Source organism: Cupressus sempervirens, chromosome 5 (genome assembly GCF_028749045.1).
Source record: "Cupressus sempervirens isolate cs-2001-9-10 chromosome 5, ASM2874904v1, whole genome shotgun sequence".
NCBI lineage: Eukaryota > Viridiplantae > Streptophyta > Pinopsida > Cupressales > Cupressaceae > Cupressus > Cupressus sempervirens.
In genome coordinates, this window is record NC_143122.1 from 272,677,721 (window position 1) to 272,693,837 (window position 16,117).

The 16,117-nt window shown below is 29.8% G+C and overlaps 1 protein-coding gene and 1 pseudogene across 2 annotated transcripts in view; both read right to left on the bottom strand.

Moving 5' to 3' along the window:
* Positions 1-1,399: 1,399 nt before the first annotated feature.
* Positions 1,400-2,868, bottom strand: LOC149555625 (caffeic acid 3-O-methyltransferase-like). The gene is made up of 3 exons (XM_089829745.1): positions 2,135-2,868; positions 1,925-1,989; positions 1,400-1,821 (listed from the first exon to the last, which is right to left on the bottom strand). Exons 1-3 carry the CDS (start codon positions 2,853-2,855, stop codon positions 1,531-1,533), a joined length of 1,077 nt encoding a protein of 358 aa, XP_089685871.1. The 5' UTR covers positions 2,856-2,868; the 3' UTR covers positions 1,400-1,530.
* A 189-nt stretch (positions 2,869-3,057) lies between these two features.
* LOC149555626 (flavone 3'-O-methyltransferase 1-like) overlaps positions 3,058-16,117 on the bottom strand; it is a 121,038-nt pseudogene continuing 107,978 nt past the window's right edge. The window contains exons 3-4 of the transcript XR_016364486.1: positions 10,064-10,144; positions 3,058-3,183 (exon numbers count right to left, since the gene is read on the bottom strand). The product of XR_016364486.1 is annotated as a flavone 3'-O-methyltransferase 1-like (transcript). The remainder of the gene's footprint in view (positions 3,184-10,063; positions 10,145-16,117) is intronic.

Genomic DNA, 16,117 nt, shown 5'->3' on the forward strand with positions numbered 1-16,117 from the left:
CTTACCAAGATCAAATCGTCAACCTTGATAATCATAATTTTTAAGGGGTTATAATGGAAGAAAGTTCCATTCAAGAAAGGTGAGAACGATCGACACACATTTCATACATTCAATCATCTTGTGATAGAAATCAAATAGTTTTCACACCACCTTAATCCATCACATCACCTTTAATCATGACTAGTAAACCGTGATGGTGAAATAAATTATATATAGGAAAACAAACTTGTTTAATGGCACAACTAAATAAAGCCTATTGAATAATTTTGTTAAGCTATATTTGGCACATTAAGGAAAACAATAAACCTCCAATTTCTAACACAAATAGCTCTTGTCCTACTTAGCTAGCCAACAATGGATCTCCTAATTTTTTCATTCAAATGAAAAGATGGAAAATTTGAACTTCAATGATTTAGGTGGAAGCATTTCCAACAATAGAGAAAATGAATGAGTTAAATATCATCTACATCACCACAAAGTTATAAGTGTAGTATTGCTGAAAACAAAGAAAATTTCAAATCTTCGTAATGTTATTTTGAATTTTCATACTATCAATCTACTACTCCACTCTCAAGTTTCTTTTTACATTACGGACAAAATTCTTTAACATAACTATAAACTATAGATTTGACTTTGCCTAACCTAATACTAAATTTAAACATAATTTTAATTTAACTATAACATTATTTTTAGTTGGATTATATAATTAATTATACTAATATATGAAGAGATATCACAAAATTATTTAATTTCACATATTAAAATTATATACTGATAAAGTTAAATTTGCAACTTAAAGAAATGGGTCAAACTCATTTGATAAGACATTGCAAGTTATATTTTATTATTTACAAATTTCTTGATGAAATTATAAAAACTATTTTTTCTACAAATATTTATAAAATTTTACTTATAACTTCTATTTAAATGATGAGGTAACAATATTATATAATGAAGGCAATAAATATGTACAAAATATTTTATATTCTACATTTCCCATGAAAATAAAAAATCTTTTTCATTATTCAATCTTCAAACAATCTATAGCAATATGGTTAAGATTAGACATATAATTAAAAATAAATAATTTAAATGAAAATTATATAACAAATATTTCACAAAATATTAAAGATAGAACATTGTCTTTATATAATTTTTAATTTAAAATATACAAAAAAAAAACCTACACAAATAATTACTCCTATTACATATAACAAAATTTTTCATTATTATATTTTGATTTAAAATTTATTGTTGTGCATATTTAAATGACCATTAAATAACTCATTTATGTCATTCATGTTCACAATGTTGAGTTATACCTATAAAATATTACCCATACAACACAATTTTTTGGTCACACACAAAAATCCCAACTTATTATTATTCATTAAGAAACTACAAATAAAATATTGACTATTTTCAATTATAAATAGTGGATCAAATCACATACAACATAATGATTTGTCACATACAAGGCCTTATTCATTTATTATTATTTGGCACTTGTTTAACCTATATTTCCATTTATTACTTAGAAACTTCTATAAGTGTTTGAAGGAAGGGTAACTGGAAGATTTTGTAACTTTTGAATCCTGCTTGGTCAAACAAGTCCTTAAATTCTTCCTCGGTTCTCTCCTTTCCACCTATGCAAGCAGCCATCATTGCGATATCAAACAGTAATCCAGCTTGCCTCTTCAATCCTTCTTTCTTCTCAATGACCACATCAACCATTAATAGCTTCCCATTATATGGTAATACCTCATAACAATTCTTTAAGATCTTTATACAATGTTCATCATCCCAATCATGCAAAATCCACTATATAGATAACAATGAAACATTTCATTAGACTGCCATTTGAAAACTCAACTTTAACCTAACTTTAACTTCAACTAAAGAAAACATTAAAAAGTAAAAATACCTTTAAAAAAATGGCATCTGCTGAAGGAATTTTTTCGAACATATTACCTTCCACGTTGTCGATCCCTGCAATGTTAAATCTCTATGAATAATAATAATAATTGTATTTGTGATCAAATTTGTGAGCATCTTCTAATGTTATAATTGCTAACATGCAAGTCTTGATTGGTGAGAATCTATGGAAGTTTAGATATAGAAGATTGTTACCGACCTTGTATGGGAGCAGCAGTACTTATAACATGAGGAAGGTCAAAATTGATGCCATGAATGTGTGGATATTCTTTCACAATTAAAGATATTGCAGAGCCAACCCCTCCTGCGACATCCACTACACTCTTGAAGCTCTTAAACCCCTCATAAATCTTCACCACAGAAGCCATTAAAGGGCCAGTATCACTAGCCATGCCCTCATTGAAAATCCTGTTTGGCTCGGGATTGTTGCTCATGTACTCAAATAAGTTCATCCCATGGGCTCTCGTGAACGGATGGACACCATCTATGACAGAGTCATGGAGATGCTGATAAGCATCTACTACACACTTTACATTAATGGCCACCGCAATAGGTGCACATGATTGTTGGGCACCATTTTTGACAAGAAACTTAGAGAGGGTAGTGAGGCCATACTTGTATTGGGTAGTGTCACCATGATCTACTGTGTTCTCTTCTTTGAAGATTCCCATGGAAGCCAGAAGCCTCATGATTCTAAACAAGTACTCAGTATGGGCAGGTTTGTTGGTGGAAGTAGAAATATGTGAAGCAATTTGCTCGACACTCAGGGGATTATCACCACCATGGATGGCAATAATATCAGGAATGTTAAGTAAAATAGCAGCCCGAAGGGCCATTGGCTTGGCTGCTAAAAGAGTGATTTCATAGAGTGCGAGATGCGCTTCCATGGAAGACTCTGAAGAAGCCATAGTTTGCCTCATCTAATACAAACTTTGTCAATTTATAGAAAAGTTGGGGCATTGTCTATACTACGTTTCACCCAATGCTCATACGTTCGCCGACGTGTGACTTTAGGTGAGTTTAAATGGTATTAAATTTGCCTTCAAACCAATGTTTTGACTTGGCTACTTGAAAATGGGAAACTCCAAATCGTAGTGCATGAACCAAAGGGAGGTGGGCGGTTCACAAGGCAGCGGCTATCTGCTTGAAAATTGTTACAGTTGGAAACATGTGGAAACATAAACGCCGCACATGAACCGCTTGACCAGACGCCTCAAAGAAGTGTCGTATTAAATTGGAACGTTTTGACTGCAGGATGCATGTGTTGAAAAGAAATTAACAAAACTTCCAACCTGTGGCTTTGAGTGAAAATGGGAGCTTCAAAGCAGGCTATGGACACCCATGACCGCGTAAATGATAGAGAAACTTTGTTTATAGTTACATGTGTACAAATATGTTATCTTTGACGGAGTATGTAAATTGTTTGGTAAAATGGCTCTATGATTTTAAGATATCCAAAATGTGGAATCACAGGCAAGGCAGCTCAATTGTTTTGACAAAAATGCATCAAAGAAATATCCTAGCGTTTCAATGAAACGTTGATTGCGGGATATTAACAAATTTTACTGAGGATTTAGTCTCAGGTTTACATAGTGCAAAAATAATAATTATTCAATGAAAATGTTGTTATCAAAATAATTTATTGAGTTCATAAATAAATAAATATTTCATTGGATGTTGAAAAATTCTTGTTGAACTAGAAAGTCATGAAGATTATATTATGTTTTATATCAAGATTTACATTAATACTTCCTTGAATGGCCACTAAAAAGGTTTACTCTTAATTCATAAAAAATTACGAAATAACAAATTTAGTCTATTTAGTCATTTTATTTTATAATATTTGAGATTAATTGCTTTTTGTTGGAGGTTGGACGAAATTCTTGATGTAATGATGGACCTTTATATGTTTTTTCCCCTATCATGAAACATTGTATTCTTAGAAAACAATACCTTTATTTTATGGTGAAGTAAAGAACTTGTTTGGCACTTTTGAAGTTAAAAAATATAGATGCATGAAGTTAGTCTAAGTGTTTACTAAGTCATTTCCCCTAATAAAAGTTTACTTCTTATATTAAATTCATATTAATTCTTTCTCATTCACAATCTTAAAAAAAATGTCTATAATTTTCCCTATAAATGAAATTTAATCTCATGTAATATAATATAATAGCAATATACATATTGCAAAAATGTAGATTACATAAATTCATGGTCATAATGTAGCATCACAAACATTATATGCATAAATATCAAGAAATAAATTGACTACATTACAAATCTAGCAAAAAAACTAAATTTATAAATAAATGTGTTTGACTGAGGGAGAAAAATGGGAACTTGTAAAATTTTAAAAAAACACCATAGAATTTGACTTCACGAAATATTCACCATTGGTTTTTTTTTTGTAAGCTATAAAATTGATTAGATAAAATTCTTGTTCCTTCTACTCACAAAAAGGTAGTTGTTTTTTTGTTTTTGATATAAAAGGAGTAACTTTCTTAATGTGATGTATCGCATTTAATAATTTAGAAAAGAATTAGAAATAGAAGATATATATATATATATATATATATATATATATATATATGTATGTATGTATGTATGTATGTATGTATGTATGTATGTATGTATGTATATGTATATGTAAGTAGCTCAATCTAAATCAAAAAAGATTTTTGAAATTGTAATACATTGAAGATTTAATTGAAATATTTTTTGATAGGTTAGATAGAATTTTAAAATTACTAAACTTGTTGTAGTAGAAATAAGGTGTGATTGCTAGTATAATTTTATATAACTATATAGTCATCTAAAAAGCCATAAACATTAATATTATTACATATATATTATAAAATATTCTTTCAATTGAAAGGTTTTTAATTATAGTTTTGTTCACCTTATTAAGATCATTATTTATTTAGTTATTATAATTTTTTTTAATAGTTATTCAAACCTATGTAAATAATATAACTATAAGAACAAATACATGGGCAATGTTTATCCACCACAATATATGCACCAGATTTGACATTTTCTTTAATTTATTAATTAATTTTAAAATCACATTGTGTGACTATTAAATTAATTAATAAATTAAAAATATCAAATGTAGTGCACATATTCTGGTGGATAGATGCCACCCAACTTATGAGCATGGGACGGGTGCATCACCCTTGGGCAATGTTCACCACTTGGTAAAGTGCACCAAGAGGTGGGGAAAAAGTTGGAAAGGGGTGGGTAGGTAGATGGAATGTGGTTAGGATTATTTTAGTAACTATTAATGATGGTTAGTAGTTAATAAAAAAGTTAGGATTTAAGTAATAAAAATTCAATATGTTTAATAGATCTTGTGTTATAAAGGAAAGTTGACCAAAGAATGATTAGATTAATGGGTTAGTAGCTAATAAGGATTAGGGTATGATTGTTCTAGTTTAGGAATAAATGGATTTTATTTAGTGCATTGAAATTTAGTTTTTTTTAATAAGTATGAAAATGAAAATTTATATTTATAATTTTAAAATCAATAAAGCTTAAAATGGGTGTGTCATATAATTAGTATTTAGTGTTCATTATTATGTATTTTAAATATGATTGGAATTAAGATTATTCCATTATATTAGTGTTTTTTGCTAACTATTGTTTTATAGTTACTATGAGATAGTAAACTTAATCTAGTTATATTAGGAATTACATTTTATAATGAATTTGAATTTAAATCTATTAGTGAATATATTAAATGGGTTTTAGTTGTAGAAGGGCCATGACTTAGAATTGCATAATGTTAAGAAATGTCTTGAGACCGTGGTTTCAAGTTTGTATAGTGATGGGTTATTATTTGATGACTTGTTTTGGATATCTTAATAATTATAGGATGAATTTTAACAAACAAAAATAATTAAATATATGGGGCTTAAGTTAGAAATTTGAAAATCAGAAGATGTTAATGCTTTGGAAGTGTTATAGATTAAGGTTAACTAGATAAGTTGATGAGATAAGTTTGATTATGTTAGAAGATAATATGTATGTTGTAATTAGTCATATGGTGAATAATTTAGTGTTTTTGAGTAGATCCAAATTGGTTATGATAACACTAAGAATTAAGTATTAGTATATTATGATAGATTAACCTTTAAAGGTAGAATTAGATTCTTCTAATGATTGATCTAGTACTGTGTTAAAAGGGATAGTATCATAGTCATTTTAAGAACTTGGGAACCCTAAAATGTAGTTTGAACTTGATGTCATACCTTTGTAATCTGAACCTAATGTTCAATTGATTGACTCATTCAACCCAAACTAAGTGTTCTTGTAGAATTAGGACTTAAGGTTTCAAACTCGTACAATGTGTTACACCCATTTTTTATTTTGAAAAATCGAGTGCATATTTTAATTTATTTTGTTATTCAAAATTCATTTTAAAATGTTGATTTTTCTTTTTAAAAAGGGTGCCCATTTTTAGAATTTCAAATAATAAGCACCAGTTTCATAAAACATTAGGTGGTATTTTTTTGTCCCACCTCAGTTTTTGGTTTGGTTTAGGCTTGGTGGGATGAAACCTATGCCTTCACCTTTGAAGATTTGGTCAAGGCATTAAATTGACAAATTTGGGCCATTTGTAATTTTTAGAGGGTCTTCCTAATCAAATTTTTTGATGGAAAACCCATTACAGTTCTCATTCTCCTAAGTCAACAAATATAGATTTTCTAGCGTTATGATTTAATTTTTATTTCTACTTTATTTTTTAATCAAAGGTGGTACCTAAATGTAAAATAGTGAAGTTCACTAAAACTTTAATTATTTTTTCATTTTATGTTTTTTCCTAAATTAATTTATATGACATCAATCTACGTACAATTATTTCTAAGTTGAAAAAAATAATTTTTGAAAAAAGTAAAATTTTAATCAAATTATGGTCTCTGTACATGAGAAATTTTAAAAATTAGCTTAATATCTAATTAAAAATTAATAAAAAATAAACTATATAATAAAAAATTAAGGAAAAATATTGCCATCAATCTTTGGAGTGCTAGATAACTTCCTATAGAAGGATTTACAAAAAATCATTAATTTGTCTCAAATTATGGTGTTTGTACACAGGTGTGGTATGATCCTGACTTAGGCACTTTTGAAAGAGCAATTATTAAAGATGCATACCAAAAAAAAATTCTATCATATGGGTATACAAATAAATGAAAAAAGAAGACTCTAAGCACACTACAATTTCTATTACTAAAGTTTTCTAATATTCAATCTTTACGTGCTGCAAATTTTGATATCAATTGACAAGAAATTCCAAAAATAACAAAAACTCTTCCACCTTTTGCCCAAAAGTGAAACCCAACTTCTAGCATTTACCCCACCTACACACAATATTATATCGCATTCAAAATTTTATGTTATTGAGTAATCAAGTTTTCAAGCATTCAAACAGTTCCTCCATTGAATATCAAGGATTCAAGCATTCAAGAAATTGAAGGAGATTTTCTAGCATTCTAGATCTTCTCTAATACATTTTGCAAGATCCTTTTTTGCATCTTCTATATCCATTCATCCTCATTCCTCTTGATCTAATTCAATTTGTAAAGAGATCATTGGATTCAATTTAAGAGATCCTACTATTGTAAGTTGAATTTGTGTATCTACTTTATGTTTCATCATTTCTTTCTATTTTAAGGTTAATTCCTTAGTTAGGGTTTGATCAAGGAAAAACCCCATCAATAAAATAAGAATACCTTTATTTTGCAAGTTTTAGATCTCAATGGGAAGAAAAATTACAGATTTAAATACCCTTTCCATCAATCTTCAAAGCTTCAAAACTTGTTTTTTATTCAAAGACTATTGACTAGGGTTGTATTTCTTCCCTGCTACCTAAAGTCATTTCTACTAAGAAAATTTGACTCTGCCAACTAGCCAAGCAATTTTGGGGTTTTGAAAATCTTATAGTTTCAGGTTTGGGGATCGGATTATTCAACAGTTGGAGTTGTGCAAACATCAAGAAATCAGATTCAAAAATATTCATTTTAAGATGAGTCCTATAATAACCTTCTTTGTTTCAACACATCTACTTTTTAAATCTAGTGTTCTAATTTCATTTTATAGCTCTTTCTACATTACAACATATACAAATATTGCATTATTTCTCTAATTCTATCATATTAGACCTTTTCTACATTAGTTCCCCTTAATCACTTATTTGGCACTAATCTTCTAATATCTATTTACATTAGACATGGGATTTATTTTCTTAAACTCCCCTTTGAGGTGTTAAATTACGTGATGAACTTAGGTTTACTTTACTTAATTTACATTTTTTCCTACATAGTCTTATGTTCTCTCTGAATAATATATTCATTTTCATTATCATTTTCAACTTATAAGAAAGAAAATGATGCTTATACAAAATTTCCAAGCATAGATATTTCATAACTACAAACTTGAAAGCATTTTATATTTTATAAATAGTTGTGCTCAATGCTCTTACACACCTTATAGACATGACAAAATCTAATGGGCCTAACAACACCTAACTTGTAATAGAATCAATCATAGCTTATTATTAAAAGTCCACCCTCTTATACCTGATTGTTATGTGATTGGGGATCCCACGTTATCCATGTAATAATTATTCTTGACAGATGGCCACTTTTACATAGAATTAAAATATTATATGTTATAGCTTCTCATATGATTTTTTCATTTTCATAAAACTTATTCAACCTCATACATATGCTACCCAATATGTTAACACAAGATAAAGAATCTCTACTACAAAGTGAGAATTCTAATCTAATGATGAAAACTTGTCACATTAGGTCACATCAAAAGATAAAATATTATGTGTAAGAAAATAAAAAAGAAGTATTATAAGATTAAATAAATTAATGTTAGAAAATGCTAAGTTTAAAAATATTTAATTTTTAGCACAGTTATAACACCTCATAAATGCTCCTACATTAATTTTTAAAATGAATAATTATTTAATACTGAAAAAAATCAATGTTGTTAAAAAATTATGTTTAACTTGTTCCTTGGTCAAAGAGTAACTTAATTGTGCAAAGCCTAGTTGAAGAGTTTTGTTTCAAAGCATTTGTATAATCTAAAAGAATTTTGATAGTCTATTTCCTACATGTTATCTCTTATTAAAGAAATGGATGAATGTCCTTTTTAAGCAATGCAAGTTACATTTTTTGATTCACAAATTTCCTGATAGGATTAAGGAAAATATTTTTCCAACAAATATTTATAGAATTGTACTTGATAACTTCTATTTTGATGCTCACGAAACATTATTAAACAGGAAGGGCAATAAATATATTATCAAGTTCATGGAAAATTTTTTATATTCTAATTTTTTCCAAGAAAATGAAAATATTTTTCAATATTTAATAGTGATATAGTTTAAACTATAAAGATAATTAAAAATAAATAGTTAAATGAAAAGTATATAATTAATTTTGCACAAAATCATAAAAAATAGAACTACCCCTTTATATATCTATTAATTTAAAAATATACAAAAATCAAAAGAACACAAAATTATTACTCATATTGCATACAACTAAATAACTCATTTATCAACACTAAATAACTAATTGCTATATTTTTATTTAAATTTTTTTGCACACATTTTTATCAACACCAAATAGCTCATTTATGTCATTGATGTTCACAGTGCCAACTTATATTGGTAAAATATTGCATGATTTCAATTATGTGAGTGGAAGATATAGCGTACAACACAATATTTTTGTTACACACAAATCCCAACTTATTATTATTTAGAAAACTATAAATAATTTTATTATTATTTTCAATTATGTGTAGTGGAAAATACCACATACACCATAATGTTTTGTCACATAGAAGATCTTATTCATTATTACTTGGAACTTGTTTACTTGAAATTTCTATTTATTACTTGGAAATTTTGATATGTGTTTGAAGGAAAGGTAATTTGAAGATTTTGTAACTTTTAAATCCTTCTTTGTAAAAGAAGTTCTCAAATCCCTCTTTTGTTCTTTCCTTTCCCCCCTATGCAAGTAGCCATCATTAAGATATCAAATAGTAATCCATCTTGTCTCTTGATTCCTTCTTTTTTCGAAATGATGAAATCAATAACTAATACCTTCCCATCTTCTGACATTGCCTCATGACAATTTTCTAAGATTTTTATATATTGTTCATCATCCCAATCATGTAAAATCCACTCAATACATAATAATGAAACATTTCATTACACCACCATTTGAAAATTGAACTTAAATTTTAATAAAAAAAGCTTTAAAAACTATTACTACCTTCATAAAAATGGCATCTATTGAAGGAATCTTTTAAAAAATATTACCTTCCACATTCTCCACTCCTACAACATTAATTAATTTCTATGAATAACACAAAACTGTAAAAGAAATTTGTATTAGGGTAAACTTTAAGAAAACCATCCTCCAAATATATATATAAAATATTGGCAAACCTTTCATTATTTAAAAAATTATTATTATTTCTATTAGTGAATCTCTCAAATTTTTACTCTAAATATGATTAATATTGGCAATTATTTTTGAATTGTAGTTTTTTTTTGGTATAAAATATTGATGAATCTCAATAATAATTGGAAGTTAATTAGCCACCATGGAATATTACAAATCAAAATTGAACATTATTTTACCTTGTGGAATATTATAACGATCATTACATATACTTTAAATCAATAGTGAAAACTAAATATTGGCGATATATCCCTAAAGTAACTAACAATTATGATAATTATTGGTTAGTTAAATATAATTTCTCAATTAATATATTATATATAGATGACTCTAATCTAATCATCTAACCAATGTTGTGGCAAATATTTAAGTTTAAAATTTTCAATAAAATAAATTATTGAGCAATTTTAAATATTTTAGAATTGAATTTTATAAAACTATGGTGATTTAGGTTGTATCAAATCTTAAATTATTAGCCAAATTACTAGCCAAAAAATTCTAAAATTAGCCAATTTGTAAATATTAGCCACTAAAATATACCTTGATTTGTATTCTTGGTGAACTTTGCAAGCATCCTCCAATGTTATAATTGCTAGCATGTAAGTTCTCATTGCTAAGAATCTATGAAAGCTTAAAGATAGAATTTTGTTATTGGCCTTATGTGGGTGGGGCAATCCCTATAACATTAGGAAGGTCAAAATTTATGCCATGAATGCATTGATATTCTTCCACAATTAAAGATATTGCAGAGCCTAACCCTCTCACAACATCCACTACACTCTTGAAGCTCTTAAACCCATCATAAATCTTCACCATAAAATCCATTAAAAGGCCTTTATAACTAGCCATGCCCTCATTGAAAATCATGTTTGGTTCAGGATTTTTCCTCATGAACTCGAATAAGTTCATCTCATGGGCTTTTGTGAATGCATCGAAGCCATCTATGATAGAGTCATGGAGATGTTGATAACCATCTACTACACACTTTACATTACTCACCAACACAATAGGTGCACGTGATTGTTGGGCACCATTTTTGACAAGAAACTTAGAGAGGCTAGTGAGGCCATACTTGTATTGGGGAGTGTCACCATGATCTACTATGCTCTTTTTTTTTACAACACCAATGGAAGAAAGAAGTACCATGATTCAAAGAATGTACTCATTATGAGAAACTTTGTTGGTGGAAGTAGAGATATCTGAAGAAATTTTAGAGGGGACATCCATTTATTTCTTGAAAATGTGAACTGAATTTTTTTCTATGTAAACCAAGCAAAACTAGGTCAATAATGGAAGCAAAAGAAATATGGGATACCATCGGTCATCAAGTTTCAAATCTTTAGTTATTATTAGCTTTTTTATAAATGGAGATGATCAAAGTACGAAAAGAAAAAATGTAATAAAAAATAAATAAACTCATGAAGTCTTGTATGAAATAGTAAAATATTTCTAAATAGCACATTGAGCTTGAAAGATGTCATTTGTGTTAAAGCTTCCAACACCCAAGTCAAAGATAAAATAAAAGAGAAACCAACATTTTTAAGGGATAAAAGATATATTTCTTCTACAACCATTTTTAACCATTATTTCATTATATGGCTCAATACTAGAAGCTTAAAAATACAACCAATAAGAGAGGCAAAGCATGATGCCAAGTCAAGAATTATCATTAAAACTAGCAATCGCACCTTAGTGTACAATGTGTACACTGCAAATGCATTGAAGGTAAGATAAGTATTTGTCCCTTTCTTGGTCTCTCCCTCTCATCTTCTCTAAATCTCCTTATTTTTTTACTAATCTATCTCACCATTTATATATCGTTCTATTGTATCTTGTCTATCTCTCCCTCTTTACACCTCCCTATCTACCCCCCTATATTGATTTCTATCTTTACATTTTTATCTCTCTCTATCTATCTATCTATCATTTTTTTCTCCAATCTTCTGGCTCTATATTGATCTTTATTTATATCTTCCTCTCCCCCCTCCATATCTAAAAAAATATCCCTCTCTATCCATCCATCATCCCCTTCAATCTTTCCTTCTCTCTATATACCTAATATATCCCACATATTTAGGTGCTCACATTATGGTGATGTAGAGCTAATTAGACTTAGAGGATTATTTGGCACAATTTTCTTCCCATATTATTTCTACGGGGGTTTGTGGGAAGTGCCCCCAAGATGGGGTCAGTGGGCAGCGAAAATTGGTTGTTTTTGTAGTATTGAGTTGTAAGGGATTATGAATTGTGATTAGGTTGTAATCACTAGAAAATAATAATATTGGACTTGTTGTTGGTGGACATAGCCTAGGGATTGGGTAAACCACGTTAAATCTTGTTGTCTTGTGTTCTCCTATGTGTGATCTATTATTTTCTCATATTGATTATATTTGCATGTAACTATTTATGTTTGAGGTTAATCCTAACAAGTGGTATTAGAGCCAGATGGTCATCATTTTTCTTAGACAGATGGCCATCATTTTTTTTAGCGATCCTATACAAGAAGATCTCACATTTGAGTGGAAGTGATGGTAGACAAGGGTAAGTTGAGGGTTGATAAGTTTAATGGGTAAAATTTTTAGTTATGGAAGATGTAGATGGAGGGCTATCTTTATCCGAAGGATTTATGGAAGTCATTGGCAGGAAAAACTAAAAAACCAGGGAACTATGACAAATGAGGACTAGGATCCTTTTAGATAGAAATGAACTTGAAAGAATTCAATTATGCCTGGCAGCATCGGTAGAATTTGACATTACAAAAGAAAAGATGATGAAAGAGTTGATGGAAACCCTAGCAAAATTCTATGAAAATCCCTCCACTTCAAGTAAGGTATTTTTCATGAAGCATTTATTTAATATGAAAATGGTAGAAGTTGGATATGTTGTAGATCATTTAAGTGAGTTTAATACTATTACTAGCTAGTTATCTTCTATGGTTATTAATTTTGATGAGGAAATTAGGGTTCTCTTAATTTTGTGTTCTTTTCCTGAAATATGGAATGGCTTGGTAATGATTGTGAGTAATTCTATTTCTGGATCTAATACCCTCAAATACGATGATGCGATCGATGTCATTTACAGTGAGGAAACTTGTTGGAAAACCTTAGGTGTATCTACATTAGGAAGTGCTTTGAATGCACAAAGTAGAGGCAAAACGACTGAAAGAGGAAATAATTCCAAAAATTGTGGAAATCAAGAGGAAAGTAAAATGGGAAGAGGTCTCAATCCAGAGGACCGAGAGATTGCTGGTATTGTGGTAAAATAGGGCATAGGAAGAAATATTGCTAGTACTATGGTAAAATAGAGCATAAGAAGAAAGATTGTTAGACTCGAAAGAACAATGAAGGAGATAAACTAGAAGGGAACAAGGAAGAAAATATGGTAAGCAAAAAATCTGAAGAGGATTCTTTGATTCTGTCTTTAGAAACTATTGGTGATTCATGGTTTTAGATTCTAGTGCTTCATTTCATGCTACACGTCATAGAGATTATTTCATTTATTATGTCCAAGGGGATTTTGGGCTTGTTTATTTGGGGGATAATGAACCCTGCCAAATTTTTGCCAAGGGAAAAGTTAAGATTAAGTTGCAAAATGGAAATAATTGGCTACTACATGAGGTAAGATGTTCCAAGGCTGAGTAGGAATTTTATTTTAGTAGGGAAACTCAGTGATTGGGGTTGTGTAATTACTTTTAATTATAAAAATTGGAAGGTTTGAAAAAATTCCCTTGTAGTAGAAAAAGGTATGAAAGTAGGAACCTTATATCTTTGTACAGGTTATATTGTTCCTTCTACTCTGATTGTTTCTGACCAAAATGAGTATTCAAGAATAGTTGTTGTAGTTGAGCAAGGAGAACAAATAGCTATTGTAGATTTTGATACAATGCTATGGCACAACAGACTTGGGCACATGAGTGAGAAAGGTATGAAAATACTTCATTCAAAGCAATATTTACCAAGTCAAAAATGTGTCAATATGGATTTCTATGAAATTTGTGTGTATGAAAACAAAGGAGAGTGAGTTTTATGAAGACTAGGAAGGAAAAGAAAAGTGAGAAATTAGATCTTGTGCATACAGATGTATGGGGATCAACTTAGGTATCTTCCCTTGGTGGCTCTCATTATTATGTTACATTTATTGATGATGCAACTAGAAAAGTATGGGTTTATTTTCTTAGACATAAATTTGATCTATTTCAAACTTTTAAGAGATGAAAATGCTTGGTTGAAAATGAGACTAGAGAGAGATTAAAATGTCTTAGATCTGCTAATGGTGGTGAGTATTGCAGTCATGAATTTGAAGAATATTGCTCTGCTAATGGTATTTGTAGATAGAAAACTGTTCCAAGGACTCCATATGAAAATGGAGTGGCTAAACACATGAATATGACTATAATGGAGTGTGCAAGAAGCATGAGGTTGCATGAAGGGTTGCCCTTAAACATGTGGGTAGAGGCTATTAATACTGTTGTATATTTGATTAATAGAGGTCCCTCTACTCCTTTGGGCTATGGTATTCCAGAGGAAGTAGGGACTGGTAAGAAGGTGAGTTATTCTTTTCTCAAAACCTTCAATTGTGAATCATTTGTTGAGATTTGGAATGTAGTTAAATGGATTATAAGATATTTGAGAGGAACATCCAGTAAGTGTTTACACTTTGGGGGATCTACTTCTGATTTATAGGGATATCTTGTCTCAGTTTTGGCAGAGGATATTGATATCAAGTGGAGTACTACAGGTTGTGTATTTACTATTAGTGGGGTAGCTACGAGCTAGGTTTCTAGGTTACAGAAGGTTAATGTTTTTCTACTATAGAGGCAAAGTATGTTTCTAGTATAGAGGAAACCAAGGAGATGATATGGTTTCAATTCTTCTTGGAAGAGTTGGGACACCCATAGAGGGATAACTATTTGTTTCCAAATAGCCAGAGTGCCATTCACCTTGCAAAGAATTCAGTTATGCATTCAAAGACAAAATACATATAGTTTTTGTACCATTTCATTTGATCAGTTTTGGATGATGAACAGTTAAAGCTAGAGAAGACAAATACATACAATAATCTAGTGGATATATTTACAAAGATAGTGATAAGGGAGAAGTTGGATTCCTCTTTAGCTTCAGTTGGTCTTCTAGACTGAACAAAATAAAATGATAGCATGATCTAGGTTAGTTTGATATTCTAGTGGAAGCTATAGGTTTAGCAGTATGATGATCAGTCTCCAAGTGGACAGTTATTGTCGTGGACTCTAATCAGTCTCCAAGTGGGAAATTATTGTGATGTGGAGCCTAATAAGACTTCGAGGATTATTCAGTGCGATTTTCTTCCCATATTATTTCTATGAGGGTTTGGGGGCACACACCTATGGGGTCTATGTGTGTTGAGGGTTTTTGGGGGTAGTGCCCCTAAAGCTAAAAATGATCTTATATTGTAAAAGGTGTCGCTTACTATTTTTCTATTATTCTAGCCCTAATTTTGTAAGCAGCAAAAAACTTGTATAAAAAGGCTTAGGGTTAGCGATTTTCATAAGGTGTGAGGTAAAAATTGGTTCTTGCAGTGGTGTTGAGTTGTAAGGGATTACGAATTTTAATTATGTTGTAATCACTAGATAATAATAATATTGGACTTGTTGTTGGTGGACATAGCCCAAGGATTGGGTGAACCATGTTAAATCGTAGTGTCTTGTGTTCTCT